Raw genomic sequence first — 21981 nt, 5'->3', positions numbered from 1 at the left:
GTATTACGATGCGTTGATCCTTTTATTTGAAACTTTACGCTATGATGCCAAAATTATAGATTTAGGGCTTGTTTCACCACTTCCTGATAAGGCTATCCACCAATTAACTTGACAGATCAAGTATGGAGAATCTGTCAAAAAAGTTGCGAATAGCCTATTAGGCACTTTATCAGAAAGCGGTGAAACAGGTTCTTAATATATTAATGTTCTTGCGTATTATTCGCGCCATGTTTATTATTATAGTTTAAATTTTAATTATTATAGTTACGATTGCTACAAATAATTTTGAGTGTTATTAAGCCATTGTCGTTTTAAATACCATTGATAACACAAACGAGCAATGGCGTTAACCCTCTGAGGTAACGACCTGAAATGCCGTTGGGTGTCGGTTCAACGGCCAACGCAATCTCGGGTGACAAAGATCACAATTGCTTGCTTTGTTCACAGCGCCCGATTCATCCGCAGTTAGGGCTGTCAAAATTATTTGCGGGAAAGTGTTATTGTTTTTCTTTGTCCTTAGTTTTTTTGCTAGAAAGAGGAAGTCGCCGATATATTGCAATGCAATTTTAGCAAAAGAAATGATTACTTGCAGATATGTGAGTGGATTTCGACAACTTGCATTTTTAATATAATTTTGGTGGAAATTTTTGTTTTTAGGTGTTTACTGGAAACTTGTACGACAACTACCACCTAGACGAGTTAGCTTGTGAGAGAATTAAGTGAATGGCGTATTTTTTGTGCTTCAAGAATCAATAGTATATTGTAAAAATAATGTTTTACACACCCTCATACCCACCAAAATTTACTCACCAAAATTGGAATTCGTGAGAAAAATGATTTAAAAAAAAAACGACGTGCACTAAAGTTATAGCACATTAAGAGGGCGACTAACCCAAAAATCAAACATCGTCCTCCTCTCTTCACACTCTCGCCCGTCTTTCATATGCCAGGTGAAAAAGAACGACGCAGATTCATCGCCAAATTAGTTTTTTCTCAATAACTCGATAAATATACAACATTTTAAAAATCCGCTAGGTCGATCTCTCAATGATAGAATTTTATACAATGTGTTACAATATTAAATTAGTTCAATGCACGGTTATAGCAATAAATGAAATATTCCTGAAAATTAGATGCATCTTTGTTATTTTTTTCTATCGAGAAAATTTTAAGATATCGTGTTTTTGCTCAGATCGAATTCTCGAAAATATAATGTGGCATCTAATTTTAGAAAATGAAACAATTTGGGGCTTATTTTCAAGTATAAAAATGAATTATAAAATCGACAATTTAGGGTTAGTCGCACCCTTAACTTAACTATAAACAAACCAAAACTCTACCGATATTCAAAATAACAACATGATATTATTGCCACAAGTAAGATAATTTAAGTACCTACACCAAAATTGCATAAAATCGGGGGTTTTGTGATAAAACAGTTTTCTTTCATTTCTGTCTGGAAACTGGTACGACCCAGCCCACAGCCAACTCCTAAACTGGTTAGCGTGTGGCTGAATGAAGTAAATGGCGTATTTTTTATGCTTAAGGGATCAATGGTATTTTGTAGAAACAACATTTCGTAAATCCCACCAAAATTTAAAAATTCTCACCAAAATGTAAATCCCACAAAAATTTAAAAATTCACGGCGGCGACAATAAACTGTGTCATAAAAACTCAACTACAGAAGTTAGTACAATAAAATTCATATATTATGAAGAGTCAACTATATAAAACGACTACATAAAATAAAAAGCTAATCCAGTATCAAGTTTTCTGTTAATCGGTCTAGATACTGAGCAAAATAGTTCGGCGACAAGCCACCAAAATTGGAAATCGCCTATTTATGTTTATTTTCTTGGAAAATAATTATTATTTTTAAAAAATAAGGATAGGCCCAAATTATAAGAGTTATGTTTTACTTTTAAAATAAAAAATTAAAACGATATCTTGAAAAAATAAGATAGTTTTCAGCCTTGCCGCGCAAAAAAGCGGTTTGGGAAATCCAGTCATGTGTTTAATTCTTACAACTGAGATTACTATTATTATATTTCTCATTGAATCCGTATCTTTCTCTCAGTAGCTTTTCATAATATTATATCTATCTACCAAATTAATAGCTCACACTTATTGTCCGCACCCCCTATGCCCCTTCCCTTTGAAAGGAGATTAATTGTTTTGGTCTAGGCGCCGGCTTCGAAAAGACTCCGGGCGCATCTCTTATAATTTTATAATAATATGTAGTTTTCATATAATTGAGGCAAATTATATGTTTCATTATAAAACTAAGTCGTTATTGACCGATAACATCGAGTGTTATTGCTAGATGAAGAAAAAATTGGAACAAGGATAAGAAAATTACGATCACTTTTTCTGCCCCTGTTCACACAAGATAAGCTACTTTGGGTCTCTCGATTTTACAACTAGGTTTTTACTATAATACATTTAATTTTCTGAATGGAATTGATTACTATCAAAAAGAGCAATAATTAAGTTTATGAAATAATATGTAATAATTTTGAATGAAAATTGTTTTGTTTTCTAAATTATTCACCTAAGACGTCTTTTAGGTTACGCGCGACTACTGCCGTTACAAAATAGCACGCGCCCGCTAGAAGGTCATTATTAGTTTAATATACCTAACTCGTTAAAGTGGGCACACTTTTTTTATAAATTCCCTTATTCATACTGCAAGAAATGAAACTGTTACTTTTTAAGTTATGTCCTGAACATCGTCAAGAAAACCGTACCTATACATATTAACATTGCATCATTAATTCATTACAGATAACGCGTAATATGCCAAGTCGATTTTGATATTGGTATGGAGATACTTTGAGCTCCGGTAAAGATCATAGAATAATTTTTATTACGAAAAAAATTTATAATTCTCGTGCGATGACCCATCTTGTATTTTAACGCATCAATTATTCGTCGACAACCCTAGTGAGTGTTGCAAAGGGACGTATTGGGGTGATGCACTTCGCCCGCGACACTCACTCAGCTGGATTAAAAAGGATATTAGTGCTGCTGCGTCCGACGTTTGAGCTTTTTGCTTCGAACCGTCTCGAGAAATACCCCGCTCGATCCGAGATTCCCGGACGGAAATCTCATTTTATATTATTGATTAAGGCTGTAAAAGCGTGTTGGATCGGATTTTACTACAGCTTGTACTATACCATACGATACTATGCTAGCACAGGAGCTTTAACTGTACATGGAATTTAGTTCATCAGTGTTTAGGAACCTAAACCACAAGGAAGAAAACCAACATGGCTTCTTTTGTCCTAGCTATAGATTACTTGGTTTCTCTAAAATAAGCTCTAATTCTTGAAAAAGAATGGTCAACGAGATGTTAAGGAAAAGAATGATTATTATTATTACAGGTCTAGGATACGCAAAGCTTTTTCCTGTAGGAAAGGAAAGATCTTAGGTTCCAACAATTTAAAAAAAACTTGAGAGGTGTCAAGGGACACCCGAATGGAACGAAGTTATTTCTTATGTTCAAGAAATATGTATACATAAATTATACACTCAACAAAATTATTAAAAAAAACGCCATCTATTGACGCCCAAGAATACTAACAACGCGTCGCTGCTTATTCTCAAAAACCACCATCTAGTTGACGCATAGAAATAAAATCAACGCCCTCTGCCCCTACCATGCAGGTACTAATAAAAAAGTGTCGTTTTTCGGTCTAGCCCCCACAAGGCGCAACGCGCGATAAGGTTCCAAAAAAAATATTTATACCGACGCCTCACCTAAAAGTTTATGCTTAAGTAAACCTGAAATTCAAACTGTATTTCAAATTCATATCAGAAACTTGCATATTCAGACATCGCCATGCGCCGAAACTAACTAATTCGATTAAGTAAAAACTTTACAAATGTACTTATTCCATTTTAGCTCTGCTGTATGTATAATTGCATATTAAGTTGCCGAGCGTCGGGAGCCGTGGGGTAGCGTGGGATAGCGTGGGAAGCGTGGGGTCGGGTGTTGCAAGTTCTAACTCGGTTACAACACTTTGCCGTGAGAACTTATCGCGGTGTTGCCTTTGGAAAATAAGGCATAAGTTGAAAAGTCGAATATTACTAATAATAATATACGGTTAGGTATCATGGATGTATAATTATACGAATAAAAATACTGTTCCTCTGCTGTACTTTTACAGTAAACCTTATGTAGACTCAAACACACCCTAAAGAATTATCATTTTGTTTTGTTGTACCCTGTATAAAACACATTTCATACAATGTTAAAATTACAGTTTCTTTAACAGTAAGTTATACCAATGACATGTACAAAGGAAACAGTTGAAATATGTGCAGTAATAATACAGTCGTGAAACGTTACACGTTTTTAATTTCTTGAAATATGTGCGCTTAATAAATTGCTTTGAGTATAATTTTGTCGAGTAAAATTATACTGAGTATAATTATTTTAACGAGTATAATAACTGAGGAATCAGGCCGTTTGTCCACCGCCACCGTCACGGGATGTCACCGACAAAAATTCAAATAAAATGCCACTTTATGACCTAGGCTATAGGTTTCATTTTCTACCGACATTGGTCTTATCTAGCGATCCTTGTAAAGGTACGACTTGGAACCGAGCGACACGCGACAACTGCAGACGACGTGCCGTCGCGATCGACTGCTTTCTTTGTATTTCTATGAATGAGTGTCGCTAGCTGCGGAGGATATTTCATAGAAATACATAGAAACCAGTAATGTCGCGACGACGCGTCGTCTGCAGTTGTCGCGAGTCGCTCGGTTCCAACTTGTACCTTAAGTGAAGTGAAGCCAAACGAGCATAATTGAGTCGCAGAATTTCGGCTGGCAGAAATTCTGCTGCATTAAGTTTCATACAAAAGTCCTGTGTGATTCACACGAGCGTAATTTTATGAGTCATGATTTGTATGAAAAGATATTTACGCGATGGAAATTCTGCGACTCACGACTCACACACTTGCTTGGCTTCACCCTAATGGTGTAGAGCAAAACGAAACTTATTATAAATAAAGTGGCATTTTATTTGAATTTTTGTCGGTGAAGTTCCGGTAACAGTGACGGTCGTTTACGTGACGTCGGAAACGACGGAAGCGGACAAACGACCAAAATATACTAAGTATAATTTAGCAACAATGGTGACGAACCATACTCCATTACTGGCAATTTACGTAATTAACGTTGGCAATATGTGGCAAAGTTGTAATTACTATATCACTTTTGATATCGGCACATCCGTTCGGGTAGGTTGGGATGAAACTAATATAATAGCGGGTCATAGTTGGGAATGTTGTATGTTTGTTTGGGTTAGCGTCTTCAATCAATACCTAAAAGTAATTGAGCTCTTACTTTGTAAAATGTAAAGTTAAGACGGTACCATTATAGAACAGTAGGTAAGGTTCTATTCAAATTGCAACAAGACGAAGCAAAACGAAAAGACCATAAATGCATCATATTATGTTATCACAAAGAATGAAAGAATATCCTATGCCTTTTTCCGGGATCAAAAGTATATTTTACCAAATGTCAAAATCTGTTTAGAGGCTTAAGCGCGTATAAATGAGAAAGCAGTTTCTAGATCCATTTGACTTTAAAAATGCACACGCCTATGGCAATAAATCACGGTCAATTTTTTTTATGAAATAAGAGGGCAAACGAGCAAACGGGTCACCTGATGGAAAGCAACCTCCGTCGCCAATGGACACTCGCAGCATCAGAAGAGCTGCAGGTGCGTTGCCGGCCTTTTAAGAAGGAAAAGGGTAATAGGGGAGGGTAGGGATGGGAAAGGATGGGAATAGGGAAGGGTAGGGAAGGGAATAGGGTAGGGGATTAGGCCTCAACTCACTCACTCACTCGGCGAAACATAGCGCAAGCGCCGGAGAAATACCACGTTCTCACAGAAAACCGGCGGGTTTTCTGTGAGACCGTGGTATTTCTCCGGTCGAGCCGGCCCATTAATGCCGAAGCATGGCTCTCCCATGCCTAAATGTAAAAACAATAGCTATCTCACTCTGGAAGTATTTACGTATTCTATCTAAACTATATTTATGTTTCAAGTACTATAGTTAGTAGTAGTTGGTACTACTAGTATATATGTATATTCCGTGGTAGTAGTATGTATTCTAGCTTTTGTGCCTGAGCTAAGACCGCAGACAATATGAGCTTTGTAACAGCACGTGTTTGTGGTCACTGGTCACACTGCAGGCCGAGAACAGCTGGGGAGGTCAAGAAACTACCTAGTTGTTGCAGTGTCCGTACTAATATTATAAACACGCGAAAGTGTGTCTGTCTGCCTGTCCGTCTGTCTTTAACCGCAGAGCCGATTCAGATAACATTTGATATGCAGAAACTTTAAGTCCCGGAAAGGAGTACTCTGGTGTTTCGTCCCAAGGTTTTTGGGCCCAGTGGGCCCAATGACCAGATATGAATTTTTAACCTTTTTTCATCTGGCGATTGGTCCCAGTAATTATTTTTTATGACTTTTGGGCTTATGTCGTAGGGTCTAGCAAAAAAGTTGTAGATTTGAATAAAAAACAAAATAATTACTTTGTATGAAAACTTTTATTACACACTGAATGAATATTTAAAGAAAAATAAGTCAATGGACATGTATAATAAATTAAAATCTCTTATGACATAAATAATAACAAAAGTACTTATTTTCTAAATAATCTATTTCAGTATAATATTATTATTGTATAGTTATTGCAGTTTAAAATTTATTTATAACTAGCTGTCCCGGTGAACTTCGTGTCACTTTAAAACCTTCCCTGGACTTCTACGATTTTAAGACTAAAATCAGCCCAATCTGTTCAGCCGTTTTCGAGTTTTAGCGCGACTAACACATTTGAACTTTTCAACTTTTGACTAATCCATTTTTATATATAAGATTATTTTTTTATATAAAGCCTATATATTTCTTTGATTGGCAAATTACATATAAAATTCTTTGTAAGATAACGACTTATTAATTAGTTAATTTTATATAAGTAAGTTTAATTCAATTGTTATGGATACTACTTATAGTTCTAACATTCTGCCATTGTTATGGCAGAATGTTAGAACTATAAGTACATAATAAGACCTTTATATCAACAACTTTCTGGCAATAAAGACATTTGAAATTGAAAATGAAAAATATTTTGTATGACGTACTATGGCAACTTTATGCCGATAGGCGCGAGCGGCTACAACCCGGTCGAATTTCATTTATGATTTGAATACAAAAAAAAACTTCCCAAGTCTATCGTACTACTAGGATAGAATCATTTTACTGTGGGAAAACAACCATTAAGCACGCAGTACTTATAGAGCAGGTATTTTTTTAAACTTGATTCGACGCAGTATGTTCAGGTATTAATAATAAAATAATATAAGTTTTGAGGTGCTAGTGTTAGATATGTTTAAATGAACAAAACAATATTATGGTCATAACTGATTGTTTTTGTGCCAACCCTACTTCAAAATGTCTTGGCAGAAAACAATGGATCATAAAAGTGGGTAATATCATAAAAATGGGATCAATCGCCAGATAAAAAAAAATTAAAAATCATATCTGGTCATTGGGCCCACTGGGCCTAAAAACCTTGGGACGAAACACCAGAGTACTCCCGGAAAGGACATACGATACTTTTATCTCGCAAAAATGTACGGTTCCCGATCGGTAAACAAATTTCTGTGCAACGGAGTTGTGAGTATCATTTAGTAACTTTATAATCACGGACGTAAAAAAAGTACGGACGTAACCTTCTCTAATCACGAGTGAAGCCTAGTTATGGCCGCCCGTGTAGGACGTGTGCGTGATATGAGGGTTGGCCATATAAATCATAAATTTCCCTACTTTTAAATTTTGTAAACTCAGACAAGTTAAATGTATTTTTTATACTTAAACATATTTTTATGTTTTTTTCGCTTCAGAAATGTAAGCGGTTGTTAAAGATGTCATAATGAAAATATTATTTTTATGACACTATAGATAGAAAAAAAAACATATATTACGTACAGAGAAGTATATTATTTACATAACATTATTAGTAATAATGATTATGTACAAACATTTACAATAATAAAATTATTACTAGCTATTTGACCGAGCTTTGCTCGAATAAAATTTGAATAAAATTACATTTTCTAAAAATAATTCCTAGCTAGACAGATTTATCGCCCCCGAAACCTATATAAGAAACCTGTATACGAAAAGATATAAGATACTTAAGTCCCGTAACCCGTTTCATGAAACAATCAAGTAATGTTAAATAAATAATGGCTTGTTAAATCAGTTAACGGCCTGTTAGAGCTATCGAGAGTTCTACCATGCGCTAACGTCAAATCAAATCACCTAACATGGTGTTAAATTTATTCCTGCTCTAGAGGACCATTCAATATTTTCATTCCTACTAGGTCTCAATGACGCTCGGGTGACTACACCAATAGCACCTTCCCTCCCCTACTATTGAAGGAAATCTAAGTCAACAATTTTATCTATGGACGCTTCACACCACGTCAGTCTGACCCCGTGCTAAGTACCTGAAGGACTTGTGTTACGGGTACCAGACAACGGAAATATATTTAATACTGTTATACTATACATATATTTAAGATTTTTATTATATGATACACATATTTAATACACACCCATGACCCAGGAACTTTGAAAACTTTTTGTTTCGTCGGCAGGATTCGAACCCGCGACCCCCGGCTTGAGCCACCGACAGCCCACCCACTGAGCCACAGAGGTCGTCAAACAACAGTTATATCCACTTTTGTAAATTAACAAATTAATAGGGGTGTAGACTATTTTTAGGAAATATATTTATTTTACAGATGTACCATCAAGGAAGTTGATTCCTATGCAACTGACAGACCAACGTTATTTGGTCGAATACTTATGTCAATTCAATGTTAATTGTGATCTGTCTGCTGGGTTTGACGTAACGCAACCAAACTACTTAGGTCCCCGATTTGCATAGGAATCAACTTCTCTGATAGTACATAAGTATTTTGTTACACCTAAAAATATGTATAAAAAATAAATACACTCTTATTTCAATTAAAAAAATCACTTATTAAATATAAAAAATATTATAAAGTTATTAAGTAAAATATGTCCATTTTCGGTAATTCTATAATACAAACTCTCAAAAAAACAATAATTTGTATTAGATTTCGTTTACTGTCTACACCCCTATTATTGTATTCCTGCCTAATTACTGGTCAATAGTATGCTAAATACTTACATGACACTAATAAAAGACAATAAAATTAATTATTTGATTATTTAAAAATAATTTAAAATTTTCCCCGGTTTGGGGAAAATTTCCCCACTTTGTTATGGACATTACTGACCTGTTGAAGTTGAATTAATATTTACATTATTTTATCAAAATACTTTAAAAATATGTTATCTTACCTATGAAATATTATTCCTTGATGTTTTTTGTGTAAGGTTGTATTGTTCTTGCACCATTTTACAACACAAGATGGCATATTTATTTTTATTTATGAATGACAAAGATGTGTCACCGCGATGCAGTCTAATTGCGTAATGGCGGTACGATCGGCTTATTACAGTGCGAGCGTTTGTGCAAGATGTGTACATATGATTGCCTGGGCTTATTAAGGGTGCTTCACTCATTTCTTAATGGCGATCCGTCCGTATTTTTTTTACGTCCGTGTTTATAATAATGATAATTACTAGTTGATCGGGCAAATATTGTTTTGCCATATTATACGATATGAGAGTATAAAACCAGAGGTAATTGATTATATAAGGGTAAAAATTTATAATTGTATTTATCAATGCTTAATCATGATAAGATGAAAATAAAAAATAAGTGTCAAAAAAAGAACTATAAGTAGTTAACATTTACAATAATAATTGTCGACAACAATAATTGTCAAAAAAAGAACTATAGTTAAAATATATCTTCAGACCTTCTCGATAAGCACAAATTATTTCTTTAAAATGGTTTACAAAAATATATTTTTTATTATTATTTGTATAATAAATATGTTACAGTTACAACATACTATACAAAATATTATTCAAATAGCTAACTAACTAAAGAGGAAGATTAGCTATAATATAAATTGTAATATACAAGGTGTCCGCTTAATAGCAGAACATTTAGACAAGATATAGGGTGTTCCTGTCCAGTAAAGCAAACTTAAGAGGATTATTCTCCTTAGCGTGATTTGTGATTAGATACAGAGTGTTTTATGTACAGAGACAATTAAGGCGTGGATATATCCAGTGTGGTCGGTAGTCTATTATCCATCTTGTGTTCAACGAATTTTCGATCAGATCACATAACCTGATGCGGGTTTAAAATTTTTAGTCGCCCATCACAAAAAGAGTGGACATCGAATTTCAAGAATATTATTCACCTCATAAATCTTAGTTTTGTATTGCATTTTGTAATTATGTATATTTTGATACAATTAAAGGTGAAATTATATAATAATTTCACCTTTATTTAACATTTTGACATAATGTTTCAATATTTAAATTTAAGTTAGCGCCTACCCGCCATATCAATCGCTCACGGTTTAACAAACTACGCTTAAATTTATTAAAATGGTTATTAAAAAGTGTGTAAAGTGTAAAAAAAAACATTACAAAAAAGGTGCCAGGACTAGAATGTAGTAGATGTAATAAAATAGTCCACGTGGATACTATTTGCACAAAGTTGTCCAACAAACAATTAAATACCATACGAAACTCACCAGGAATAGAATGGAGTTGCGAGGAATGCTTAAAAATATCTCCCGAAGGTCCTCATTTATCACACCTGATAAGGATATTGAAGATGATGAAAGTGAGAATGAAATTACTGGGAATCATCAACTAATTGATGCCAAGAAGCTGGCCCGGGATATATGCCGAGAAGTACAGAAAACCTTTCGCGAAGAATTTTGTAACCTGGAGAGCACCCTCGAGTTCCTGAGCGAACAGCTAACGACAATGGAACAGGCAATAAACAAACAGGACAGCAAAATCAAAGACCTCGAACATAAAAACCAGGAACTTTCTAACAAAAATAAGAATTTAGAACTAAAAATTGATGCTCTGGAACAAGTATTTAAGAATTTTGAACAAAAATCACTCACAAATATGCTCGAAATTTCTGGATTGCCCGAAATATCCCAAAAGGATGTTAAAAAAAATGTTGAAACAGTAGCAGTTTCCATAAATGTTAACGAAAAAGATGTCCAGTCTTCACAACGCCTACCAGGAACTAAAAACAAGCCAGGATCCATTCTCGTCGAACTCAAATCTAAAATTTCCCAGGAGCAATGGATAGAATCCAGTAAGAAAAAAACCATAACTCTAGGACAAGTGCTACAAGACATCCCCAAGGAAGAAGCAGAGAACCGCATTTTTATAAGGGAAGCTTTAATTAAATACCAAAAAACCTTACTGTATGAAGCTAAATCTCGGTTACTTAATAAAGTTTGTCAATATGTGTGGTGTAAAAACGGAAAAATATGTGCCAGAAAAACAGGTACTAGCAAAATAATTTACATTCGCAATAATCAGGATATCTGTTCAATTGAAAAAGAATATTCGACTCAAATTAATAGATCAATCGCAAACTTGTTAAAATCTTCAAAAAAGAGCACGAGATGTAATTTTCCCTGGATTGACACTGATATAAATCGATTATGTAAGAAGCGAGATAAATTATTTTCAAAATGGAAAAACGATACTGGTAATGCTAAACTTAGACTGGACTATAATATAATTAGAAATAAAGTAAATAAAGTATTAGAGTTCAAAAAGAATAAATATTACATTTGATACATCAATCAAAATTTAAAAAATACTAAAAAGATTTACCATATCATTAACCAAATGCTAGGACGAGTAAAGTTATCTATTGATTCTGCTATACACAACGCATTCGACGCTCAAGGGCTTATTACTAAAGATTTGGCTAATAACTTTGCTAACTGCTTTGAAAGGTCTGTTAAAGATATCATTCCGAACTGTACGACACAATTTTATAGCTCAAGCCACGAACCTCAACCCCTTAACTCGAGTATTCTTTACAAAAAAGCTACCTCCCAAAGTGTTCATAAAGTCATAAATAAATTAAATATAAATAAAGCGCCAGGTCCAGATAACATCAAAATTTCCGACATAAGGATTGCGGGTCAAGATGTAGCATCTAGTATTGCAGACCTAATAAATTGTAGCGTTAAAACCGGCCTATACCCTGATGATCTGCAAGTAGGCAGCGTGAGACCCATTCATAAGAAGGGTAAACGTAACGCGTACACCAACTATCGCCCCATCACACTGTTATCTACTATTGATAAAATTGTAGAGAAACACATACTCGTATGTGACCAGATACATACATTTTATAAAAATCATGAGGTAATAAATAAAAATCAATTTGGTTTTCAAGCCGGTAAGAGTACCTCCGAACTTTTGTCTAAATTTACTGATGAAGTAAACGGTCACCTGAATAATAAAAGACAAGTTTTTGTGCTTTTTATTGATTTTATACGTGCCTTTGACACACTGTCACACAAAAAGCTTGTCGGTAAATTGGAAAAGTCTGGCATACGTGGACCCCTACTACAATGGTGCAAAAACTACCTACAAAACCGCACCTACTCTGTAAAAATTGATAACACCTATAGCGACCCAATAAAAGTGACGGAAGGCACAGCGCAGGGTTCTGTTTTGGGGCCATTGTATTTCCTGACCTACGTCAATAATATGGGCAGTTGTATCAAACACTGCACCTGCTACCAATTTGCAGACGATACCTGTCTTGTTATTGCATTAGACAACCCCCAAACAGCAAAAAAACTTCTGCAACAGGACTTTAACGCTCTTCTCAGATAGTGTCACGATGCCGGCTTAGTCATCAATGAGGCCAAAACAAAACTACTTTTGATTAAATCCTCATATAACAAGCATTCCCATGATACCGCAAATCTAATATTTCATAATCATGACTGCCTACACTCAACTAGTACAGTGTGTAAATGTCCCCCTATTGAGATAGTTCAAGAACAAACATATCTTGGTCTAGTAATAGATACAAGGTTTAACTGGAACCAACAAATTGATCGTGTTTGCAATAAACTCCGGCAATTTCTCGCAAACTTAACAATTCTCAAAAATAAAAACCCTTTTAAAATTAAGAGAATGCTTTATTTTGCATTGGCTGAATCGTACATTCAATATGGTCTCACCAGCTACGGGCGGACATATAAGAGTTACTTAGATAATATTTACAAATTACAATTAAAAATTTTAAAAACTATTGTCCCGTCTAGTATTAAGCAACAATTTAGTAATAACGAATACAAACTGTTTAATTACTGTCAAATAATCCCAGTATACCATCAAGTGCAATATTTGCTACTTAAAGACATTTTTTTTAATGAATCTCTAAAAATAAAAATAGATCACCCCGTACACACCCGAGCTATTTTTCAGAATTGGTTGTTTACGATAGGTGCGAATAATGTCTATGGCAAGCGAACCACGCAGTACCTAGTGCCTCGACTCATCAATGACTTACCTCCTGCGCTGCGAGATTCTTTAAAACCAAACAATATTAAGGTTCAATTAAGAAAGCACTTTAGAAATATACAAATGAATGATAATAATATAATATCTTAGCTCCTGCAGTACCTAAACTAGATAAGTAATTAATTTCAAATTGTATTTATACTCTGTTAAGGAACTACAAGCTAAATTAATTAGTAACTGCCAATTTCTTATTATTTGCTTGTAATTAGCTCGGTATATATTACATTACCTTTTAATTGTTAACTATTATTTAAATTATAAATAATATGGTGCTAACTTGTAATATCGTCTTAATAAATCTTCGTGGTTTCTCGATGATATATTATATGTTTTGTAATATGTATTGTTTTAAATGGTAAATAAAAAAAAATTAGTAACACAATTTAAGATTCAATTTCATAAAACCAAACTTAACTGGCCAGTCGAATAAAACAAAAAGCTGTATTCACGCTAGCTGTAGACAAAACATTACACAAAGCGAAGGAAGTGGACTGCAAAATCGCAATTCCGCAGTTCAGCTCGATCCCGATCCGATCGATGATGTCACGATGTTACACCGTGTATTTCATGCGCTGCTGGCCGTCTTCCAAAATGTATATCTGTGGTTCACTTCTTCTGAAGCGACAACTATTAACCGCGAAATATTAACCGCGATTTTGCGCCTTCTGACGTTTAAATAAAGGTCGAATTTGGGTGATGGGTTTTACGTTGTAAGGCTTACTTGCGGTGTACATCGTGCTGTAATGTGGCGGTGTATTTACATTCTGTTGGTAGCATATTCTGCGATCTATGGCCCTCGTCGGGGACCGCTATTTATCCGGCTTCTTTTGTTTCTATTTGCGCGCTTCAATTGGGTTTTATTTGTTAGTGTTGTGTAATTGAAACTCTTTTTATTTGCACAGGGCGTTTCACTTTGAGTACTTTGATGTACAAACACAGTTTTCGTTCCAATGCTCTCTGTTTTTGTTTTTACTTTGTAGCGGATTTTTAATTTCTCCCCTCAATTTGATTAATGGCAGTAGACTGTGGTAACGTGGTTTTACAGGCTATTTTTGTCGAGAAATATATTAATAAATAGCCGGTGAAAGCTTCATGATAATAATTTAAAAATTATGCAGTGATTACTGAATAAACCTGGCCTCTCGTATAAGTAACGCTCTTGTAAACCGCTTATAATAAGGCTGCTTAGTGCTTAAGCTGCTTATGCTTATCTACAGTAGCCACTTAAGCACTTTTTCTATAAAACTGAGTAAATCAAGGAGAAAAATTAATTTCATTTTATGTGATACACTGGCGAGTATTGCAAGTTATATATTATCCATTCCCAATATTATAAATGTGAAAGTGTGTCTGTCTGTCTATTACATCTTCATGCCCAAACGGCAGAACCAATTATTTTGCTGCATATTTGGTAAGTATGTAGATCACAATTAATTTAAATTCATAATATTATTTCAATTATCCTTGGTGCGAAAAATCTAAATAATAAAATAACAAAAAAAGGTTATGGACGAACAGTCCATAGACGGCCACAATTGTATAATAATAAAAAAAAAGTATGTAGATCTTTGAATCCCGGGAAAGGACATAGGATACTTTTTATCCCGGAACAATCTGCGGTCCTCGCGCGATAAACTAATTTTGGCGCAACCGAGTTGCGTGCGTCAGCTTGTGATATTATACAGAGTGTAACAAATCTATGTAATCATACTTTAGGGTGTGTATCAATAAATAAATAAAAATAATTAGATATCTTTTTATTCAAAATGGGTATACACTTTTTGAAAGTCGAACGAAGAAACTACGATGCCTACCACCGGTTCGGGAACTACCCCGCCGAGAAGAAGAAATATGTGTTCCTTGTTGACTGTGAAAGTGGCAGCGTTGAAAGACCAAATTTTTTTTTCACTTTTGTATGGGCAAGCGCCTCGGCGTCACGAGTTTCCCCATACAAAAGTGAAAAAATAATTGGTCTTTCAGCGCTGCTACTTTCACAGTGAACTCTCTACAAGGAATACATACACACCCTAAAGTATTATCACTTAGTTTTGTTAAACCCTGTATAAACAGTATCATCACACTATTATTAGGTAATTACAATATGATACACCGCCGAGTGTGTGTGTGTGTGTGTGTGTGTCAATATCCCCACGTGTACTCCCCATCAATCACGGAGATGGATCGCGTCGCCGGCATTAACGCAAATTGTATACTCATTAAGTGCGCAGCCTTATGTTGTAACAATCGAGTCCTTATAACACACATTTATTCCGATGTTTATTAATGTTGTAATTATTATAGGAAACATATTACACTACCGGAAGTATTTGGTAATAAATAAACAATTGCAGTAAATTTATTTTAGCGCAAGATGTTGCCGCGCCGAAATCGTTTATCATGCTAGGACCATAAATTTTTCCAGCATATAAAACTATTATATAGTGTAAGTGTAAAGTGTTAACAGGCAAACATACACTCTTTCACATTTGTAACCTCGAGATGGATGGATTTGGCTTTAAATAAAATATAGAAAATAAGTTCGTTAGTATCGTAGCGAACTACGCCGTAGCTCGTAGCATGCTACGCTCCTAGAACTACGTCACAAAATTAATGAAATATTAGACTAAGGGCCTGTTTCACCGCTTCCTATCTAAGGCTATCCATATAAGGCTATCCACCAATTAACTTGACAGATCAAGTATGGAGAATCTGTCAAAAAAGTTGTGAATAGCCTATTAGACATTTTATCAGAAAGTGGTGAAACAGGCCCTAATACTAGCTGTCCAGGCAAACGTTGTTTTGCTATATTAAGTATTTCACCCATATTATTTTATTGAAATGACTAAATAAGTATGTCGCCATGGCAATGTCCATCACTATCCCGTCGCACAAGCAATAGTCGCCGTCAGTCTCGAGTTGCAATAATTTACTATTATTTATTCAACAAATGCACTCATCAATATAAAAAGTACCCAATAGCCGATTCTCAGATCCACTGAATATGCATATAAGATTTGGTTAAAATCAGTAAAGCCGTTTCGGAGGAGTACGCGGCCTAACATTGTGACACGTGAATTTTATATATAAGATTATAAAATTTGCACGCCACCCAAAGGCAAAATAAGAGAACTTGAACACCTAACTACAATAACACCATAATTGTACCTTATTTCAGCAAATAAATGATTTTGATTTGATTTGATGTGATAATATGAGTATTAAATATCCGTACTTATATTACAAACGCGAAAATGTATCAGGTGTCTGTCTGTCTGTCCTCTTCACGCCCAAACCTCTAAACCAATTTTTGCTGAAATTTGGCATGGAGATATTTGGAGTCTTTTTTATAAAGGATAAATGCACGGTTCCCGCACGATAAACTATTTTTGGTGCATGTAGTAAAATGTGGTGATGTAGTAAAATGCCAATAAAAATTATTCAATGTTACAAACAAAATATTATCTTCACAATTCTAAGGGCCTGTTTCACCACTTCCTGATAGGCTATCCACCAATTAACTTGACAGATCAAGTATGGAAAATATGTCAAAAAAGTTTTGAATATCATATTCGGCACTTTATCAGGAAGTGGTGAAACAGGCCCTAAGTATTAAATAAATTGTAATAAATGTTACTTAATATACAGTAATTTCAAAGACTTCAGACTAGACCGTATTTAATGAAATAGCTATTTTGAACTAGTAAGTAACATGGCGGCAACTAATGAGTAAAGGAAGTCCGCCCCCTCGGGATAGGATTCGGATATCAATCAAACTACTTTCCATCAAATCCTTTCCGAACATAGATCTTAGAAACTGTATGAAGTGGCACATTAAATTAATTTATAGTTAGAACGCATAGTATGATGATATGATATTCTGATAATGTTATATTTCAGATATTCTTGTCCTGGAAACAACCTACACGGGAAAGTGATGACTAAAGTAGCAACACGATAACTGTTGAGCCATTGAGGTTGAGTATAATAAAAATAGTTCCTGATAATATAATCTGACGGTTTTTTGACAGGTCTCGTTTTTTTTTCTAAGCAGACCAGGGCCTGTAGACAAGTGACAAAGCGCTAACGCTAACGCTAACATATTTTGCGATATGCGATTTGACATATTTTAAGTCAATCGCTTCGCTAGCGAATATTAATGTCAAATCCATACATTTTGTAGCGCTAGCGTTAGCGTTAGCGTTTTGCCACTTGTCTAGGGGGGCAGAATCTGTGATAGAGCGAAAATATCAATCGTGGACACTCGTTTCAATCCTTATATCATAAAAATTCAAGTTTGAAACAGTCGCTCGCAATTTTAAATATTAATCGGACAGAGAAATTATATTCTCGTGTACCTTTTAAGGAACTCTATATTGTAAGGACAGAGTTTCATACACCAAGCAGGTCTCTTGCACCTCGGTTCTTCTCTCAGAAATATTTTTAAGTCGCATCTGTTCACTAGTTTAGTCTATGGCCAAATTCGTCTCCATCACCCGCTCAGGCCGGGGTCAAGCTGGCCTCAGATGTTCACAAATTACATTTGAATATGGAACGATCCTGTGGACATGAACTCCTTAAATAGTACCCCTTTAAAATTAGACCATGATAAATCCTATAAATTAAGGAAAATCAAACTTTATGTTAATTTTGTGCACTTATTATAGTACAAAAATGGTCAGTGCGATATCATTACTCAATTGAAATACTTTTTAAACATAGGGCAACCTAGTTCAATTTAATTTTTTGATTTTTACACCACCAGTAAATAGGGTATTCAAATTTAAACAAGTGGTGCTCAAAATTTCTCTCCTCTCGGCAAGAGATTTTTGAGCTTTTATTATCGAATACAATTGGGCTGAAGGCCCAGAACAAGATGACTATGGAACCAGATTGATGTGATGTAAAGCCTTTGATATAACTTCAATATATCCGCTCAACAATATAGCGTACAATATGTCTGTCCAACAACCGTCGCGACTCAGGGCCAACCGCAGTTTTGTGCTGTGTTATTGGACGATATATCTTCCAAACGTACACTAGCTGTTGAGATACTAGCTTACATATTATCAAATAAATTCGAATGTGGGCCAGCCATGCTTCAGTACGATTGAATCAATATTGCGATTTTACTGAAAAGCGGTGTAAAATGTATTAAATTAATTTATTGCTAAAGTAGCAAGTCGTAGGAAAGAAGCTCTTTTTATTTACAGTCATTTTATTACACTTAATTTTCTTTACGCGTAGCATAGTTTTCTCTTTGCTGTCCTTTTTGGTTCCATAAAAAGGAAAAGGAAAAGCTTAATAAGTTTTCGCTTCCAAAACTTTCAGAATAAATGTATAGTAAGAAGTCTGACTATGGTCGAAAAAAAACAAGACTCCTATATATTAATAATAATAATATTTATTCAGTATTTACAATGATGGTGAGATACAGTTATTATATTAGAGCTACTTAAACTAAATAAGTACAAATTTAATGATTATAGTATTGCCTGAACTAGGATACCCTGTGTTTCAGGCTAAAATTAGTGCTACAATAATTATTACGATACAAACTATAGCTATGCCTTAAAGTTACAAATTAAATTAAGTAGTTACACTAACTATAATTATTATAGTTTTAAATTGCCTATACTAATATTAATTTATTATTACACAATATTATACTTACTTAATCTTATTCTAATGTTCATTTATTGCAAAACCACTAGAGATTTTTTCTGTTTCCTCATAAGTCATATTTTGTATAATATTATTAATATTATACTAGCTATTAGACCGAGCTTTGCTCGGTATTCGATAAAACACGAATAAAATGACATTTCCTAAAAATGATTCATAGCTAGATCGATTTATTGCCCCCGGAAACCCCCTATATACTAAATTTCATGAAAATCGTTGAAGCTGATTCCGAGATTCCAAATATATATATATATATATATATATATATATATATATATATATATATATATATATATATATATATATATATATATATATATACAAGAATTGCTCGTTTAAAGATATAAGATTCACAGTAAAATAAATTTCTCTAAAATTATCCAACAAGTCATCATAAAATACTAAGTCAGTGTAATTACTAAGTTATTTAACAGACAACTACAAAGATTTAAATATTTAGATATGCCATGACTCCGGGAAGCATTGATGAATGATGCTATGGACTGTATTTCTCTTTGTTATTATAAAATATTATGTAAATGGTCATCGACATTGTATACAACACACAAATGAAAAGAACGGATCATTGTATACTTAACAAGGTAAATAATGGGAAAATTATGTTAGATTTTATACTTCGAAAAGTAACTAAATGTGTGTTTTTATAGTTTATTTATATCATTAACTTGTAGATTATTTCAATTTTATTATTCATCGCAATATGTAACCGTATCTAACGTTTTACATCTTTGACCAAGACCAAGAACGTACAATGTCGCAGCGCCCACAGTTTTCTAGACAACATAATTAGAAGGTCTGCGGCGTAAAATGGCTCCGGCGAACTCCGCTCCCGCAAGCCTCCATGTAAAGCGAATCCCGACAAATTAAATTGTGAAAACTTGATAACTTTAAGAAACGAGTTCACTAACTTCGTTAAAGAATTCTATGAGATTCGACTCGATCGATGAAATCTTAGCGGGGAATAAAAAGCTAATCTTGTTCCAGGGTTAATTCTTTATCCTAGCTTAGAAATTACTTTGTTACTTTTGACACATAATATTGTATACTTTCTACCAAACACCCTACAAGCTTTCAAGTATTTAATCAATTTTAGCAGAAATTGGATTATTAAAGACAAAAACTAACTTGTTTCACAAATCCTTTTTTACGTTACATATAAGATTTTATGTAGTTATTTAATATGAATTATAAATCGTACTTACGTACGTAAACTTTTTGCTATAAACCGAGTTATATTTGATGCCGTCGAGTTTCCAGGAAAGGTGAATGCCCAAGAATGTATGGACCAAAAACCCGTAATCGATTGAAACCATTTATATTTGGCATAGTAGACTACTTTTACTGTATCCCAAATACAATGTCCTTTTTGGATTAAACAATCACCGAGTACTTCAAAAACGATCGTAACTAATTGACTTTTCCTATAGGAATCTATATGATATTCAGGACGACGCGATGCTACAAACGAAAGTGTGGCGATTAGTACGTACTACGTAGTAAAAACATTTTTGATACAGATGTATAACTTATAAGTAATTTTGTATTTATGAATTTAATGTTTAAATATTTATCACTTTTATATCTGACAGTACAGAATGTTAGTTTGGTATAGAAAATAATCTGTATCAATATGTACTGTTTTTTAGGATTATTAAGTACACGATATCGGTTATATGATCTTTTTTTTTATATAATAAGGGGGCAAACGAGCAAACGGGTCACCTGATGGAAAGCAACTATAATGTCGCCCATGGACACTCGCAACATTAGAAGAGCTGCAAGTACATTGCCGGCCTTTGAAGGTTTGGTTTTTAAATGATACAATATTGTTGTCATGCACATTAATTATCTAACCATTTTTGTAGTGCTGTATGATATTATTATAACGTATATTTATTACTTAATATACTTAGTACCTACATAATAATATCACAGTGTAGATAAATAGATAATAATAATAAATTGATATCTATTTATCTACACTGTGATAATATTATAAAATTAAACTAAAAATAGACTATAATTATAATGAACTGGTGATTCGTATTGCTTCGTATTACTCCTTAAATACCTTCCCTACACTTCCACAAACATTTCAAGCCGCTTAAGCACGACTAACAAAATTTAAAATTCATTTTTAGCTAGGTATATATAGATTCTATGCCAAATACTATAAACCAAAGTACAAAACAGAATAGAATTATTTCCCAAGAAATTGGCATCTTTATAGCCCGTTGTGATCTTCGTGGATCTCTGCACTGATATTTATATTCCAGTGTGAAATGTCTACGTGTACGTGTACGTGTACGGGCGACTCACGTATCGTAGTTCACGTGGGGCGTGACTTCGCTCGTATTATCACCTGGGTACGTACACAACTTGCATTCGATAAACTTGTCAGCGAAGTTAGAAATCAAAACTGCTTAGGATTTGACCAAACACATTATCAAGTACACACATTTAGGCCGGCAACGCACCTGCAGCTCTTCTGATGTTGCGAGTGTCCATGTGCGACGGTAGTTGCTTTCCATCAGGTGACCTGTTTGCTCGTATGCCTACTTATTTCATAAAAAAAGTAACACGGCGCTTGAGATACCTTATGTTAATTCCTATACATAAAATGAAACTTCGATATCAAAATTATCGAATGCAAGTTAACTGTGTACCCTGGATACTAAGGATTTAAATTGTGAGATCAATTTATTCGTTCATTCCT

At 34.2% G+C, this 21981-nt stretch overlaps 1 protein-coding gene across 1 annotated transcript; it reads left to right on the top strand.

Annotated features, from left to right (window-relative positions):
• Positions 1 to 10742: 10742 nt before the first annotated feature.
• On the top strand, positions 10743 to 17504 carry LOC121727153. The gene is made up of 3 exons (XM_042114832.1): positions 10743 to 11634; positions 12124 to 12350; positions 17460 to 17504. The coding sequence occupies exons 1-3, from the start codon at positions 10743 to 10745 to the stop codon at positions 17502 to 17504; spliced, it is 1164 nt and encodes a 387-aa protein (XP_041970766.1).
• Positions 17505 to 21981: the final 4477 nt, after the last annotated feature.

The sequence above is a fragment of the Aricia agestis genome, chromosome 5, assembly GCF_905147365.1.
Source record: "Aricia agestis chromosome 5, ilAriAges1.1, whole genome shotgun sequence".
Taxonomy (NCBI): Eukaryota; Metazoa; Arthropoda; class Insecta; order Lepidoptera; family Lycaenidae; genus Aricia; species Aricia agestis.
Note: the sequence above shows the minus strand (reverse complement) of the source record. Positions and strands in the feature narration are given on the sequence as shown.